Source organism: Podarcis bocagei (assembly GCF_964188305.1).
Source record: "Podarcis bocagei genome assembly, chromosome: 3".
NCBI lineage: Eukaryota > Metazoa > Chordata > Lepidosauria > Squamata > Lacertidae > Podarcis > Podarcis bocagei.
The window spans coordinates 22,338,166-22,353,833 of record NC_138127.1 but is presented as its reverse complement, the minus strand read 5'-3'; the positions used below and the strand labels follow the sequence as shown (position 1 = coordinate 22,353,833).

Below are 15,668 nucleotides of genomic sequence, written 5' to 3'. Positions count from 1 at the left end.
ATTGAACATTCATTCTGATTTGTTCACAGGGAGGTTAGATGATGTTGGCTATTTACTGAGCATCCATTCTGATTTGTTTACAGGAAGGCTGGATGACATTGTGCCAAGCAAGTGTTGTGCCATACTTTCCAGTGCATTTTCATATCACCTTCGATATCACAAATGGTCCAACTTCGTGTGGAAGCAGGTTTTTGGTCCAGACTACCTCCAAAGCAACTTTAACTGTGTAATCTGAATTTGCAACCCGGAAATAGTGATAGTGGCCCATGTTGTCACCTCTACCAAACACAAAGGGCAGGAACTTTTTTCTTTCTTTTTAACACATCAGGGTTTGTTCATTTGCTCAGTTGCAGCTTTTGCCATTTGAGCTGGAATACGACCAAATGTAAAAGCATAGGAAGGGGGAATAGTGTCACACCAGGAATAGCTTCCTTGAGTCATCAACAGATTGCCTGGAACTATTGCAACAGGTGCTTTCAGACGTGTTGTTGCTCTTCGTGGCTGTGGTGTGGGGTGATTTCCAGAGGAGAAAAACAATTAAAAATAGGCCTAAGAGAATGCACAGCAACAAATTCCATTTTCAGAACAGCATGTCACGATGTCATTGAAACAGTTCAGACAGGACTCTGAATCCTACAGGAGTAAATTGCAGCAAAGTGCCTCAAATTATACACTTTCCCTGTTGCAGTGATGCTTTCAAGGGCTCACTGCAGCTCACCACAGGGGTGTCTCAGCTAGGTCACCTAAATGCTGTAGATCATCTTATATTCTAATTCTGATACAGCCAAAGTGGTAGCAGCCACACATTATAGGGGGGCATCAGCAGACCCGAGGTTTGCAGAAGTGCAACAAATATTTAGGTGTGCCACCTATCTCCATCACCCGCTTTTTGCCTACAGGGAAAAATCACCATGGTAGCTGCCGCTAACCTCTAGGTAGATTGGACATTGCTGAAAGCTTCACTCTACACTCAGATAGTGAGACAGGTAAGGGATGGCTGTAGCTCAGTGGCATGGCACATGTTTTGTGTGTGAAGGATCCAAGGTTTAGTCACCGGCATCTCCAAGTAGAGCTCCTACCTGAAACCCTGGAGAACTGCTGCCAGGTGTAAAGCAGTTTCCTATACCCCTATGCTAAGGCAACAGGAAGTTTGTATTGGCAGAGCAACATACAGGAATGTAAAAAAGGAGCCAGCAATGGATTGTTGTCATGTCAAATTTGGGCCCCTCTTAAATGCAAGCAAGTCCGTTCCCTGTTCAGTCAAGCCTGCCCCACTTTTTTGCTTGCCAGAAACAGCTACTTTGGGGCATTGCTTCACAGTATTAAATGAGGTGACCTCTAGGAGCATGGTGTATGGATTTCCCCTCCCTGAAAAGCCTTAAGTAGAGCATAACAAATGTGATGCTCTCATTTGATAGGGTATTCTGCTTGTGTTGTGAAAAGCTACCTTGCATTCTGCCTTAAAGGATCATGTGTTGCGCAAACTCCTCTAAGGCAGCAGGACATACCAGTAGACTGAAGCATATGCACACCAAGAAGGAGGGAAGGTGCGACATAATTAGCTGCCTCCATCTGCCTTGATGCATTTTTGCAAAGGGTGCAGACTTCTTGTCTTTACAAGGAAAATAGGTAAAGTGTTTTCTTTCATTTACATTGCCATTGCTAATGAAGCTGAAAAAGGCAGTTTCAGAATATGAATAAAATGAAAGTGTGTGTGTGTGTACACACACAAGTTATTCAGGCGGATACCAATCACAGTCTCAGTAGGGGAAAGCCTACAATTGTGTTAAAGCTGGAACATAATCAAACAATTTATAGTAGCAAGCAGCAAGGTCCAGAGTGACAAAATGCAGCAATTTCTCTTGGTGGCATGGAGAGCAACAGCAAGTAGGTAATAATATGGAAAGAGTTATGTGATATAGGCCACAATCTAAAGAACCATGCAGCACACTTTTCTGGAAGCTATGAAACTCAAGGGAACTCCAGAGGCAGCTTTTCATGCAGTGCAAGGAGCAGCGAAAGAGAGGAGAGGAAATAAGAAAGCACCTAAGACGGTATGAGAGGCCAGCAGAGACTAGCGGTTAGGAAGTGGCTGCAATGCTGAGCAGCAACTGTGGCAAAGGAGGGGCTAGATCAGGGTGCTGCAACACGAGGTCCGCATGTGGCCCTCAGTGTCTTTTTTTGGTGGCCCTTGGAAACATTTGATGCCCCCCAGCCTTCTTGCTGCCTCCCCAAAGCCAGGAAAGTGAGGCACTGGGCTTTGAGAAGGAGGCATGAGGGCTTTGACAGGGTCCTAGAGTCCTTCCACCTCCTTCTCACTTTTGGGAAAGCCTGGGACCTCCTTACCTATCTTTCGGTAGACAGCACGAAGGTTGGGGGCATCAAATTTTGGCCTTGGTCCCCCTCCTCCGTGCAGCCCACGGGTTCTGTGTCAAAGTACACTTGGTATGAAAAGTTGGGCCCTTCTGGTCTAGATCTTCACATATCTAAATTTCCCTGTAGCCCATAACCTATCCCCCCCCCCCACTGCCCATCTTTTCAAAAGAGCTAAAAAGCTATGTGACCTACACTTCTGAAGCTTTAAACTTAAATACTAGTTCACAGAGCAGGAAGTGGGGGTGGAATGTCTCTCTGCAAGCTATGTGCATTTGAAATTTTTAGAAAGTACTTCAGCTTTGAAGAATTCAAGGTGGTTTTGTAGGATCCCAACTATACAAGCTTAAGCTTCTTCTTCCTGTGGCACAGATACAGCTTAACCCCATTTCTACTGAAGACAAGAAGTAATTTAACAAGGCAAAAGCACAATCTTCTGAAGTCCTTGAAACTGCTATCTCCTCTTAATTCATACAGGGGAATTGTATAAAGCTAACAGAGACATAGTCATAAGACCTAATTTATAAGAACTGGTGTTTAATATCATCCTAAACTATTCCACTGCAATGATTTCATCCTATTTTCTTGCAGACCTCCTAAGATAACAACATATTCTGTGGGTACTTTTGGTTAGCTGGCAAGAACAGCTTATCTACATGTTCCTCATGCATATTAGTTATTGTATTCAACTCTAAAATATATATTTAAAACAACCTGGTTTGATGTTTTATTCTATTTAATAATAAAAGCCAATTAGGCATTTGTTTGTTTCTATGTTTCTCTTAAATGTTCACCATCAAGAGAAATGCCTTTGGATTTTGAACACATGCTTTTATTGGGTTTGGAGACCTGCTATCATGAAAGGCTTATTGCCTAGTAGAGGCCCTGCTGAATTTCTATGGTCTGGCTCATGTAATAATTCAAGAAATGAAATGCAAGGTATGAAGTGGGCAGTCATGAACATAATGCATCATAGCAATCAATGAGGTTGTCACTAGAGGTAACACAACCTTGATCATGGGAATGGCTGTAGACAAGCCTTCACTATCCTGGTGCCTCCAGATGTTTTGGACTAACTCCCAACAGCCCCAGCCAGCACAGCCATGCTGGCTGGGGCTGATGGTGGAGGATAGATACCAGGTTGGCAAAAGCTGCTGTAGCCCAAGAGAGGCTGATCACCCAAAAAAGGGGACACACATGTACATAAAATGTGCACACACTATTTTATATGCACCGATGCAAATTTAGAAAGGATAGTTGTAATTTAGATAGAAATACAACGCATCTCACCATAATTAGGTAAATGGTGACCAGGTGACATATGTTCCTGCTTAGTTTACTATCAAGGTGCTGCTAACTCTTGATGGGCAACCTCCAAGCCCCTGCTCTCCCTTCTGATGCTTCTTTATCAAACAGAGGGCTGTTCTCTGTAAAGTAGGGCACATGGCCACCCTAGACGAACAACAGCTGCCTGGCCTTTATCCATGTGAGTTATATGTGCCCAAGGACAGTGAGGCTGCTGACATAAATTAAGAGAGTATTGCATGAATTTGCATTAAGGAGTTGCTTTGAAGAAGGGAGCCAATCACAATGCTACTGCTGAGATGACAGAACTGATTGCCCTAATGCCAGGGTGCAGTACAGGAGGGCAGTTTATCTTGCCGCCATCTGTGGCAGCAGACAGATGCTCAATAACCCAGGAGCTGTAGATCTTGTGCTTGTCCAAAGAACAACAACAACCCAGGAGACTTATATATTGTCACTGTGTCTTCAGTAGCAAGGAGACAGAAGCAGCAGCCAGTTAACTGTAGTTAGAAGAGCCAGTTCAAATACTTGGCAGGGGTTTGCTGCATAACTGGTCCCTTTGCCTTCAAAGGCTTGTGGTCATGTCAACACTATAACAAGAGACACTGCTTTTCTGTAAACCACTGATTGCATGTTTTATATTTTTTGGAGTGATACATTTTCTAAGGTAAATGTAAACAACAAATGTTAGTGTTAATCCTTGGACTTTGATGGAACATTGTCAAAAAGTAGGGTTATTATTTAGCCATTTGCCACATTTGTATCACCAGTTCTTCATCCAATGACATATGGTACATACAGTTAAGACTTAATCACTGAACAGGGATTTTAATATGGTTTTCTTACATCTACACCAAACCATTCTTCCTATATACATAAAAATGTAATGCTGTCATTGTGCAACCCCCACTGGAAAATTTGTAGTGCCACATCACAATCCTGAATTTGCACGGTGGGGGTGGGAGAGGGAGCAAAAGAGAAAACAGAAGATAGAGAGACACATAGGAAAATGGCAGTTTTAAGCAACAGCAGAGGGTTGAACAAAGCAGAGCTGGAGAAAACAGAGGGGAAAACTGGTGATTTTAAGCAATAGCAGAAGTTTGGGTAGAGTGAGCAGGGGGCGATACTGAGGAGGGAAGTAAAACAATGGTTGAGTACATCATTAAGGGAATTTGGGAAGGCTTTGTTGTGTTAGCTTTTTGGTGTTTGCTTCTGTGATCTATCCATCTCCTTGTTAAACTGGTCTGTTTTCTTGAAAAATAACCCCTTAGTGTCATTATATCCCTGCATTATTCAAACCTCTGCCATTGTTTGAAATCAGTATCTTTCCACCACCACTTTACTTAAACTTCTACCATTATTTGAGTACAGTGAGAAGGGGACATACGGACACAAAAAGGAAATAAAATGGCTGTTTTAAACTTCTCCTTCTTCTATTACTCAACTCACTCATGTGTGAGAGATATAGAATGTGGAGTTCTTAAGTATCCCATAACAACTTCCGAGAATATAGTTCACTCCTATCATTTGTTGCTTTCAACAAAGTTCCAGATTCTGTGTGGCAATTTAGAGAGGTTTTATTAACAAGTGAGCACCCACTTATATACAACACCCATCAACTAAAATTGACCTTCTCTAACTGAACAAGCTAGCTGACAGCCTTGCTCTTAAAATTCTACTGATCTTAAAGATACAGAAACATATATCAACAAGGGTTGGTGCGAGCCAAGAGGTTATGCAGAGAGAGGAGGAGGCATGGAAAAGTGGAGTGGTCTATGTGCCCTGGAGAGTTGAAAAAAGAGGAGGTAGAAAAAGGGGGTTGATAATGGGGTATGTGTGTGCAAAGGGAGAGAGGACAGGGCATGGAAATGAGAGTGATATGTGTTCAAGGGAGAGTTAAGAAAAGTAAGGAGGAGAGTGGAGGAAAAAAGAGGCTGAAGGTAAAAATGAGAGTGCAGAGGGGGTTGCAAGAAAGGAGGGATTAGGAGGCATGGGAATGTGGTTGAAAATGAAAGCAGGGGCACGAAAGGGTCTGAAGAATGGGGGTGTGGCTTCATAATTGGGTGGATGTGAAAAAGGCACTCAGCAGCTGAAATGCGTGGGAAGAGAAATGCAAGAGGTTGCCTTGGGGGTCCTTTAAGAAGATAATATTTTGAACATGGCCTTAACTCTGTTTTGAGTGGGAAGAGCATGATTAAATCTCCCTTTCAAAAATCCCCAATAAGTATTATTGTTCTGTGAAATACTGAATCAGAGTACAAAACCCACAAACTGGAATCTCAAATAAGAATGTGGTTATAGTAATTCACCCTCAACCTGTATTGGACACTATAGATTAGATTTACAGACAACTTTGGAGACATGCTAGTTCCAGGCTTAAATATCTTCATGTGCATGAACAAATAAATCATGCAGGAGAAATATAAGCACAGACCTGGTTTCACACCTGCATTTTGAACTGTCATATCCACCAATTTTAATCAGAAAGGTATGGCAATATCTGACCTCCATCAAAGCAGCACAAAGCTTTGCTGAATTGTGTCCATACATGGGAATTTAGCATGAAACACATGAGATTGCACAAAATGAAAGGCTGAGCTGGTATCAAAATATATTAGCTAGGCAGTAAACAAGTGTTAAAATTAAATTTTGCTAGTAATTAATGAAGACACATTTTGGCACAGAATGTCTTACTCTGTCCTCCATCCATATAATATACTTTCTCAGCAATTCATATCTATGGACTGAGAGATGATATAGACTAGGGGTTGGGAACCTTTTGCAAAATCGTTTTTAAGTTAGAACAAAGCTGGGTTGTAAATTTGATTTGATTTCATTTTTGGGGGTGGGGAGGAAATCCGGCAGCACTTAAACAAGACAGGGCATTAAATCTCAAAATACCTTTTCAGAAGTGATATAGTGAGCATTTTCTCACTGATAGCTGATACATTTTGTTGGAAATGCCAATTATCTGAATAGATCAAGATGTACACACCCCTTTTCTAGGCACACACTTTCTTCCTGCTGGTAGGGTGACTGGAATCTTCACACACATACAAAGGGAGAAGGAGAGGGAGTTTCCAACAGTGTGGGATCACACACCATAGGAGAAGGCTCATCTGTGTGTGTGTGTGTGTGTGTGTGTGTGTGTGTGTGTGTGTGTGTTGCTCTGTATAGGGAGCTATAGGTGTCATTTCAGATACAAATGCTAATTCATGAATTATATTTAAGACCTCACATGAACAATCTATCTGAGTGAGCAGTAAAAGATGGGAGGAGGAAACTCACCCAGTTTTCAGCTTTTTGCCATGCTTTGTGCTGCTGCTGCTGCTGCTATGGTAGTTGCTTGAGTTACTTCCACACTGCACTACCACTTGAATGCATGACTAAGTGTAATCTAATAACCCACCCTATGACATGAGGTGCAGGAATAATGGAATATCATGGTGGCCTAAAGTGCCACAGTTTTATGATACCCATAGCTGTAAAGTCAAACCTTTTGAGGTCTATTTGCTTTCCCCTTCTTGAGAACAATAAGAACATCTAACTGAAGTCAGTGGTAGAATACTCCTTGATTTTGATGGATTGGTTAGAAAATGGCTAAAATGAGTAGCAGCTGTTTTTAAAGTATCACACATACATATATTCAACATCAATCTGGCCCAGATGCAGTTAAAGGCAAAATGCTGATATTAGCTCTTCAGCTTCATCCCACAATCCTAAACATTTGTCATGGATCATCCACTGCAACACAGAACCTTTGCAACACATTTGCACTAACAATATTGGAGTGACACAGTGCTAGATATACCCTTCTAATTATACATTTGCTCGGGCAGCAGGTTTTAGAGATCAGACCATGCTCTCTCTCTCTTTCCAACTAATCAATTTACCAGCAACTGGAAATATTAACGAGGCCAGGAATCCCTCATAGAATTTAGAACAGGAAGACCATAGAGTACAGAATCCATGCACCAAACACATGTGCATATCTTAAAACACTAATTTGCCTTAACCGAGAAAGCCAATGTACTCATACTGCAGTTTTCATTTGTTGCCTGCACAAATGCCTAGCCATGATCCACATACTAGTTATACTTCCACATGACTGAATATCATCTTGATCCATAAGACAGTACAAAGGTAAATGGATTGAAGCTAATAGGTAATATGACCCAAAACCAATACAGGAAAGTAAGCGACATTGGTTTGAATGGAACTGCTGTGTACTGGGTTTAGGATCAGATTGAAAGGATCACGGAATAACCTCATGTATTTCAACTAGGCTGAATCACGCCTGACAGTCATGTCCCAATATCAATACACAAATATAGGCAGAAAAGAAGTCACATTGTAAAGAGAAGATGAGCAATGAATATGCAAAACACAACAATTGTCACCAGCTAAATCAGAGTTTTTATAGCATTCACATGGCATATAGATCTGTTCAAATCTTCAAGAATAAAACCTTAAGGCTGAAATCTTTTGTGCTATTTACTTGGGAGTAAGTTCCACTAAACTCAATGGAGCTTAGTTCTGAGTAATAAAAATAAAATTGTGCTATAACTATTTTCATACCTCCCATTGAATGTCGGTATGCTACAAAAAATGACAAAAATACAATCCCATCACAACACCAATTTGAGCCAGAATCTGTGTTTTTGATGTATCATGTCTTTGGGGTTTTTTTTAGCTCTGAAATTTACACAACTTTGCTACACAAAATGCTAATTATTGAGAGGGAAGGTTATCAAAGGGAAGTTTGAAAGGGGGGTTCTTTGGCAACATAGGCAACACGTTGAATAATTTCTTTGGCTTTTATCTGCAATTTTTAAAAAAAACACCTTAATTTTTTTGGACAAAAAAAGAGAGCAAATGTATTCAGCTATACAAAAACAGAATGCAATTATAATATAAATGTAGTTTATTCATACCTTATTATGTGTCTGCGTTTGTCCAACCAGTATAAGAATATTTGATGAGATAATAGACAGGCAGAAATTAATTAGAATTATTGACCTCTCAGATCTGATGTATCTGTCCAAAGAAAGACACACAACAAAAGGCTATCTAAATACATTGCATACCAATATTGTAATTTTTTAAAAAAATTAAAAATAAAACATTAATTCTGACATTTTAAAAAGTTTTAAACAGCACTTCTGAAAAATAAAATGCCTTCTGTCTGAAGGTCTGAAGATAACTTTTAAAATCATTATTTTTTATTATTAATAAGAGCATTGCATAAGAAAAAAACAAGTGCTCCATAATGCTCCAACAATTCCAAGAGATTTGCTACATGTGTGTTGGTAATTGGAGTTCATAGCCCTTGATGCTTATGATACAGCATTTTGAAATTAGCAGCTCGCACCACCTAGTTCTAGAGCAATATAGCTGCTTATGACTGGCTGCAACCCCCTGGGAAATGATTTACAGAAGCCCTACTAAAATTAGTGCTTTTGCTCAGCTGCCACTCATTTCAATAAGACACCCACTGCTTATTGTGTGATAGGAATATTTGAGCATATAAGTTTAATCCACTCATTAATTATGATGCTAGGTTATACTTACAAAATAGCTTGTGTATAGAAGCTAGAATACAGATAATTTATGCTACTGCCAAATAATGCATTAAGTTGACAGTTCCACATACACACCACTGCCAATAGTTGCTTTGCCAGTAATTTAGGAAACTTTTTTAGTGTGTGAAAGTTCACATTTTGTATATCTTACATACACTTTTGCATGCTGTTTGATATGGAGAATCATCCAGAGCAAAATATCATGGTTCAAGATCAAGTATCTACCAAAAAGTAGCCATCTTTCAATTATTGGCTCTGCTGCACAAGATGCCTCCCCCTGTTCTTGGCCGAACCCCTTTCCCAACTGCAGCAAAAACAGGGAAACACCACACCAGCCTTGCATAATGAAGAATATTAGTTTTGCATTGAGAAAACTTTATTGAAGGGTGCATGGACATTAGTCCACTTCAGTAAATTATGAAAGCATTATGAGTACTAGTCAACTTAAGTTTTACTTAGAGTAGACCCACTGAAATTAATGAACCTAACTTAGTCATGTTTATTAATTTCAGTGGGTTTACCCTGAGTAAATCTTAGTTGAATACTACCCCATGTGATCTAATTTTATTGTTGCACTAGGGAACTGAACATCATATGATCAACACAAGTCCATTTCACTTCTAAGAAAAAATAGAGTTTGCTAAGTAAGCAAACTTGTAAAGTCTTTTTTTAAGTCATCGGAATAATTTCACAGGAATAGGAAACCAAATAATTTGTTGCCCCAAACCCTGACACTTTCATCTGTCCTTGCCAGTGAAAAAATGTTGCATTGAGATAGTCCTGTGTTAAATTATGAGTGTGATGTACAACCCAGTTGTGCTGAAAATATTTAAGCACATCTCTACGGACTCTGATAGCAATACAAATTCTTCTACTCAACTGGGTTGTGGATCAACTAGAAATATGTTGGGGTTTCTAGTGGTTTGCTTTGCATTAAGTCGGGGATGTTCTCCTGGCAGCCCATGGTGCAGATCTGTTCTCCAAAGCAATTTTATCTGCCCATTGTTACTCCTCCTGGTTTCTAATCAAAGTGTTGTGAGAGCCTGAGCATACTTTCATTCATTCATTCATTCATTCATTCATTCATTCATTCATAAATAAATAAATAAATAATAGTGTGTGTGAGAGAGAGAGCCATTCAACTCTTTAATGCTACATCTCTCTTTTAGTTTCTTATAAGACACCTGGGGATATACCTGAGTGGATGTGCCCCATAATTGTGAAGTAAGGCAGACAGATGCAAAAGAGGGCAGGACTCCCACACCTGCAATAGATGTGCAGGAGACAAAATTGTAGCTTGCCATGCAAGTTAAGCTGTTGCAGTGTTCTCTTCTGCAGAACTATTAAAGGTGGGGAAGCCTTGTCCTATTTTGCATCTGGTCACCCTACTGTAAAGCCTTTATGGCTAGGAAGTAAAACATGATTGTACCATACATGAAAGTATGCATGTTTGTTCCTATCTTCAGAATTAATTTTTAAAAAGTTAAAAGAAGAAGAAAGTATTGGTTTGTGTGGCAAAAATCTCTGCCACCTACTGGGATTCTGTCCTTAGAACAAAGTGGACTCCTCAGATACATGTCCTTCCCTGTACTAAAGAAAACTCACTGTAGGTAAGAATCCCACATGCTATCCAAGGACTCAAATAATTCAGGCTTTGCTCCATTTTTTCATTGTTGCTGTTTGTGCATTACTACTTTTAGTAAAGACTGGGGTGCATAACATTTCCCCTCATTTTGGAAACAAACAACCTCAGTTGGGTGTAACATTCATGGTTATAGACACTACCAAGTTTATCATTTAGAGACTGATACTAACCCTAGGCTTCCTTAGTTTTAGATTCCATCAAGTGCTAGAAAAGTAATCCCACAATGCACTGGGCCAGCTCTGCCAAATAAATAGGTGTGAGGACAGTGAAGTATTACCCTTCAAGTTTCCCCACCATGATGCTGCTAGGCTCACTGTGTTCGTTTAGATCAGAGCTTTCCAAACTATGTGTCGTGACACATTAGTGTGTCAACTGCAGTGTGTAAGTGTGTCACGCAAACGCTCCCAGGGCTCCTCCTGGGGCTGAAAAGGGGTTAGTTTAACCTCTGGTTTGCTACAGTGTCACAGAACGATACATTTCTTAAAAAGTGTGTCACAAGCATGAAAAGTTCAGAAGGCTCTGATTTAGAATCATAGAATCATAGAGTCATAGAGTTTAGATAAATATGTAACTATATAAGTATTCACCTATGGTTTTTATGTGGATTTAATCATTTATTTGTTTCATCAGTGTCATGTAGCAATAAATAGTACTGATAAACCATCAGTTAGTACTACAATGTTCTTTTAAAACTATTTTAAAAATAATAATTTCAAGAAGTGTCCACTTGGGAAAGGATAATTCACTGTCATTTTACAACTCACAGACAGATTCATCCCCCCCACTTCGAAACTGCAGCAGCTTCAGTTGGAATTTCTCCATGGCTTTCATTTGTGAATGTGATCTATGGGCAGCTCACACAGTCAATCCTCAAGATGATCCATGAGGATGCGTTCGCATAAGAGCTATGATAAGGAATGTGCGACCATCCAGATTTTGTTGGATGACAGCTCCCACAATCTCTGGCCATTGGCTGTGCTGAGACTTGGATGGGAATTGGAATCCAACATCTGGAAGGCCACAGATGTTCCCATCTCTCACAAAGAGCATGTCTTGGATCTCATCAAATAGAGCTGGGCATGTGGAAATCACTATAGGAAATCTCAGTTTGTGCGGGATGTCCACTGTGCTAAGGTTCACCTGGGGACACTCAAGGAACATTGTGTTAAAGCAAAATCGAATGTGTGAAGTTGCCTCAGGTCAGAAATTACTGAGGAACCTTTGAGACCCCAAGTCTGAGTGATAAAGCAAACCAAAGCAGCATTTGTTTGTGTCATAAGGCCAGGATCCTGGAGTAGATATCATCTAACTTCTCATTTTAAAGAGATATCGCTGATTAGAAGTGTGATTACAATGAAGGGCTATCACTTCAACCCAGAGCTCTTTTCATCTTATTTATTTACAATTTATTTATTTAATTTATATACCGCCCTTTGTCAAAAGATCCCAGGGTGATGTACAACGTTTAAAACATATTTTACAGAGAATAATAATGAAAGCATAATACAAAGCATAATAATAGACAGCATAATAACAAAACAAACTTAATAACAATCCTTCCCTCACCACCTTCAACAGGCCATACATTATTTAATGGCTGAAGGCCTGGGTAAAAAGGAATGCTTTCCCCTGGTACCTAAAGATATGTAAAGATGGCACCAGGCAAGCCTCTTTTGGGAGAGCATTCCACAGATGGGGAGCTACTACAGAAAAGGCCTGTTCTCATGCTACCACTCTCCAAACCTCTTGAGAAGGGCCTCAAATGCCAAGTACAGGGCCTGCGTCTGTTCTTATGGGGGAGATGCAGTCCTTAATGTATCCCATATGTGGGATTCTCAACTGAAATGGCAGGTCCACACACCCTTCTCCAGTGAATTGAAAGGGGAAACCCTTGACGGTGGTGGAGCTCTGAATGTGGCTCCTCAGTGTTGAGAAGAAATGGTGATAATAATAACAGATATCATGAATGCTGAATAGGAAGAGAAAATGGGGCATTTGATCACAACCAGGCCAAGCCTGAACAGAAACCGTGTAAACCTAATCAGACTTATTAATACGTTACAACTCTTCCACAGTAGCGATCTTGTTTTTCCTAGATTAGTAGAAACCCTTCTTCAATGACCCCTCAGTTCTGAATAATTGCACATTTCTGTAAACCCACACGATTCAATTACATACCTCCATAGTGCTGCATAGACAACTGCTAGGGTGATCAAAGCCAAGCATGAAAGGCCACTGCCTACTATAAGGGTTACTGAGGGAGCACCAGATGATTCCATGATCTGTGGGTCATAACAAACATCTATCAGATAAAACCATGTTCCAGTAACTAAAGCACAAAACCAAAATAGGAGAGATGGATATCTGATGTAGTGATTAGCCACATATAGCATTGCCAACAAGTAACCACGTCTCTCTACTTCAGCCTCTGTCCTAGCTCCTAAAGTATCCGAGGCCTGGGCATTTACAGAATACCAAGACAGTAACCCCACTGGTCTTTGATGATATCCTCAGCAGTCTATTTTATCTCATGAAAATAAATACATAGAAATTTTTAAAAGAGAGAATAGGGAAAGCCAACAGTCTGATGGGCACCCATAATATTAATTGACATTAAAAAGCTCTCTAGGTTTTGCTATGAGGAAAAAAACTGCACAAGTAAAAATGGCTTTCCTCCTTGAAAGGCAGACGTATTTGGATCAATGTTCTAAACAAATTATGTGATTTATTCTGACAAATGTAATGCCAACTAATTTCTTGTCCAAAATACAAGATCAAACTTTCTAACTCAACAGTAACTTTGCCTTAAAGCCAGCATTCATTTTCTTTCTGTCTCTTAGCAGCTAAGAGAGTACCAATTTAAGAGAAAAAGAGAACAAAACGTATGCATCATTTGTAAGATCTGGACCTCTGAAACAATAGCACTTCTAATGTTTAATATTTATAGGAGCTGAAGTATAAATGACCTTGAGGCAGAAAAACCATTTTTTGAGCTATGAATTTACCCCCAACACCCCACCTTTGCCCTAAACACAAGCATTTACACTGTTTTTTTGTTTTGTTGTGTTTCAAAATGTACACATTCAAAACAATTAGACCTGGAAGTTTGCAGTGATCTGCTGCTTGATTTAGCAGTGTGCTGCTGAAAAGCCTCAAGGCTCCAGTATAAATTGCATTTTATCAAGATACAATTTGTAACTGAGGTGAGGCAAACTGTATATCTTATCCAGGGTTTTAAGTTTATTTCTGCCAAACACTTCTAGTTTACTGCTGAGAAGAACCTTGGCCACACACTGAAAATCTTTTCCCCTTAAAGCTTCAAGGTGCTTGCTCTTTAAAACCAAAAACCAAAAAAACCCCCAGCCAACCTATTTTATAGGCATTAATACTGTTGAGTTCCTATTTCTCAATCTTCCTCATTGCATTCATACTAGAGGGTCTATTTTACAAGATATCAACAGACAGCATAGATTCCTTGTAATGCCCAATGCAGAACTGCAATCTATTTAACTAGTGTAGCTAGGTTCCTGCTTCTACCAGCAACAATAAAAAAAAACATTGTACATTCTTTTTTCCCTCTTTTTTTTTAAAAAAAAGAAAACCCAGGACTGTAATACATTGCATTACAGTTGCTAAGTTTTCTCTAAGAAAACAGGAGTACCTCAGCATCTGAAACTGACTAGCATTTAGTTATAAGGCAAAACCAGCAATTCGTTCCCAAAAACTAAGAACTGCTAATAGATAAGAGAAAAGCCAGTCTTTTCCAGACCTGCAACGCTGATACAATTTCTCATCTGAGTTAATGCTGGACACATAAAAAACACACCAAAAACCCTCCCAGTCATTGCATTAAACTCAGGGATTTTTTCTTCTTTCCCCCGTCCTTTGTTACTTACTATTTCTCTAGGTTGCTGAGCCAAAATGGCGAAGGTAGAGAGACGATCACATAAGCATTTCGTATGGGATGCATCGGTAAGCACAGTTTTACATCCCTGGGTGGACCAGGTTCCCAAAGAGTCGTTCCTGCAAGAAGAGAGAGGGAGGGAGACAGAGAAAGAGGGAGGGAGAGAGAAAGAGAGAGAGAAAGAAAATCGGGATGATTACGGCTGACGGTCAATTCCTTGAAGAGAAAATGCAGTTTAATTGAGAGCAGAGTCTAGTGTGGTTCCCGGACAGAAGAGATCTACTTGTTGTTGAATAGGACTTAATTTAGATGCATCTCCAGCTGTACAGTAATGCGGGGAGGGGGGCGAGAGAGGCGGCGAGGGAGGGGGACAGAAGGCAAGCAGGCAGCTCGGCGGCGCGCAGTGAGCTGTCCAGAGCTCTTGGTGCTGAAAGGGCTCTGTAAGAGCTCTCTCGGCTCGCCGTAGAAGCGGAAGCCTTCCCCGCTGCCCGCCGCTTTCCCAACTGCTCAGATCACTGCGAAAACTCATAGCGGGGGAAAATAAAACAAAAGACCCTTGTGGTTCCCCCACCCCCCGTCTTTCATACCAGCTCTGCCACGTTTTTGTGAAGCTATTACCTCGCTCCCTCTCTTCCGTGCGTGTGTGTGTGTAATTTAAATGCAGATGGCTCTGTAATATCTGTCTGATTAACACTGGTTAGATTGGCCAATTCTGGGTCTTCTTTTTTTTCTGGCTAGGATTTCGTAGGTGGTGTAGCTATTTTGTTCTCCTTGTGGGTTTTAAAGCTCAGCCTTGCGGATTTCACCCTGGAAACGAGCGGCAGCGGCTGATTCCTTCTTCAACTCTTCCCTTTTTCGC

General features: G+C 40.4%; 1 protein-coding gene across 5 annotated transcripts in view; it reads right to left on the bottom strand.

Annotated features, from left to right (window-relative positions):
• Window positions 1-15,668, bottom strand: part of ADGRB3 (adhesion G protein-coupled receptor B3) — a 466,862-nt gene that overhangs the window by 96,893 nt on the left and 354,301 nt on the right. For all 5 annotated transcript variants that reach the window (XM_081186906.1, XM_081186903.1, XM_081186902.1 and 2 more), the window contains 3 exons: window positions 14,802-14,928; window positions 13,084-13,187; window positions 8,613-8,715 (listed from right to left, as the gene is read on the bottom strand). In XM_081186906.1, the coding sequence (XP_081043032.1) occupies window positions 8,613-8,715; window positions 13,084-13,187; window positions 14,802-14,928 (334 nt within the window). The remainder of the gene's footprint in view (window positions 1-8,612; window positions 8,716-13,083; window positions 13,188-14,801; window positions 14,929-15,668) is intronic.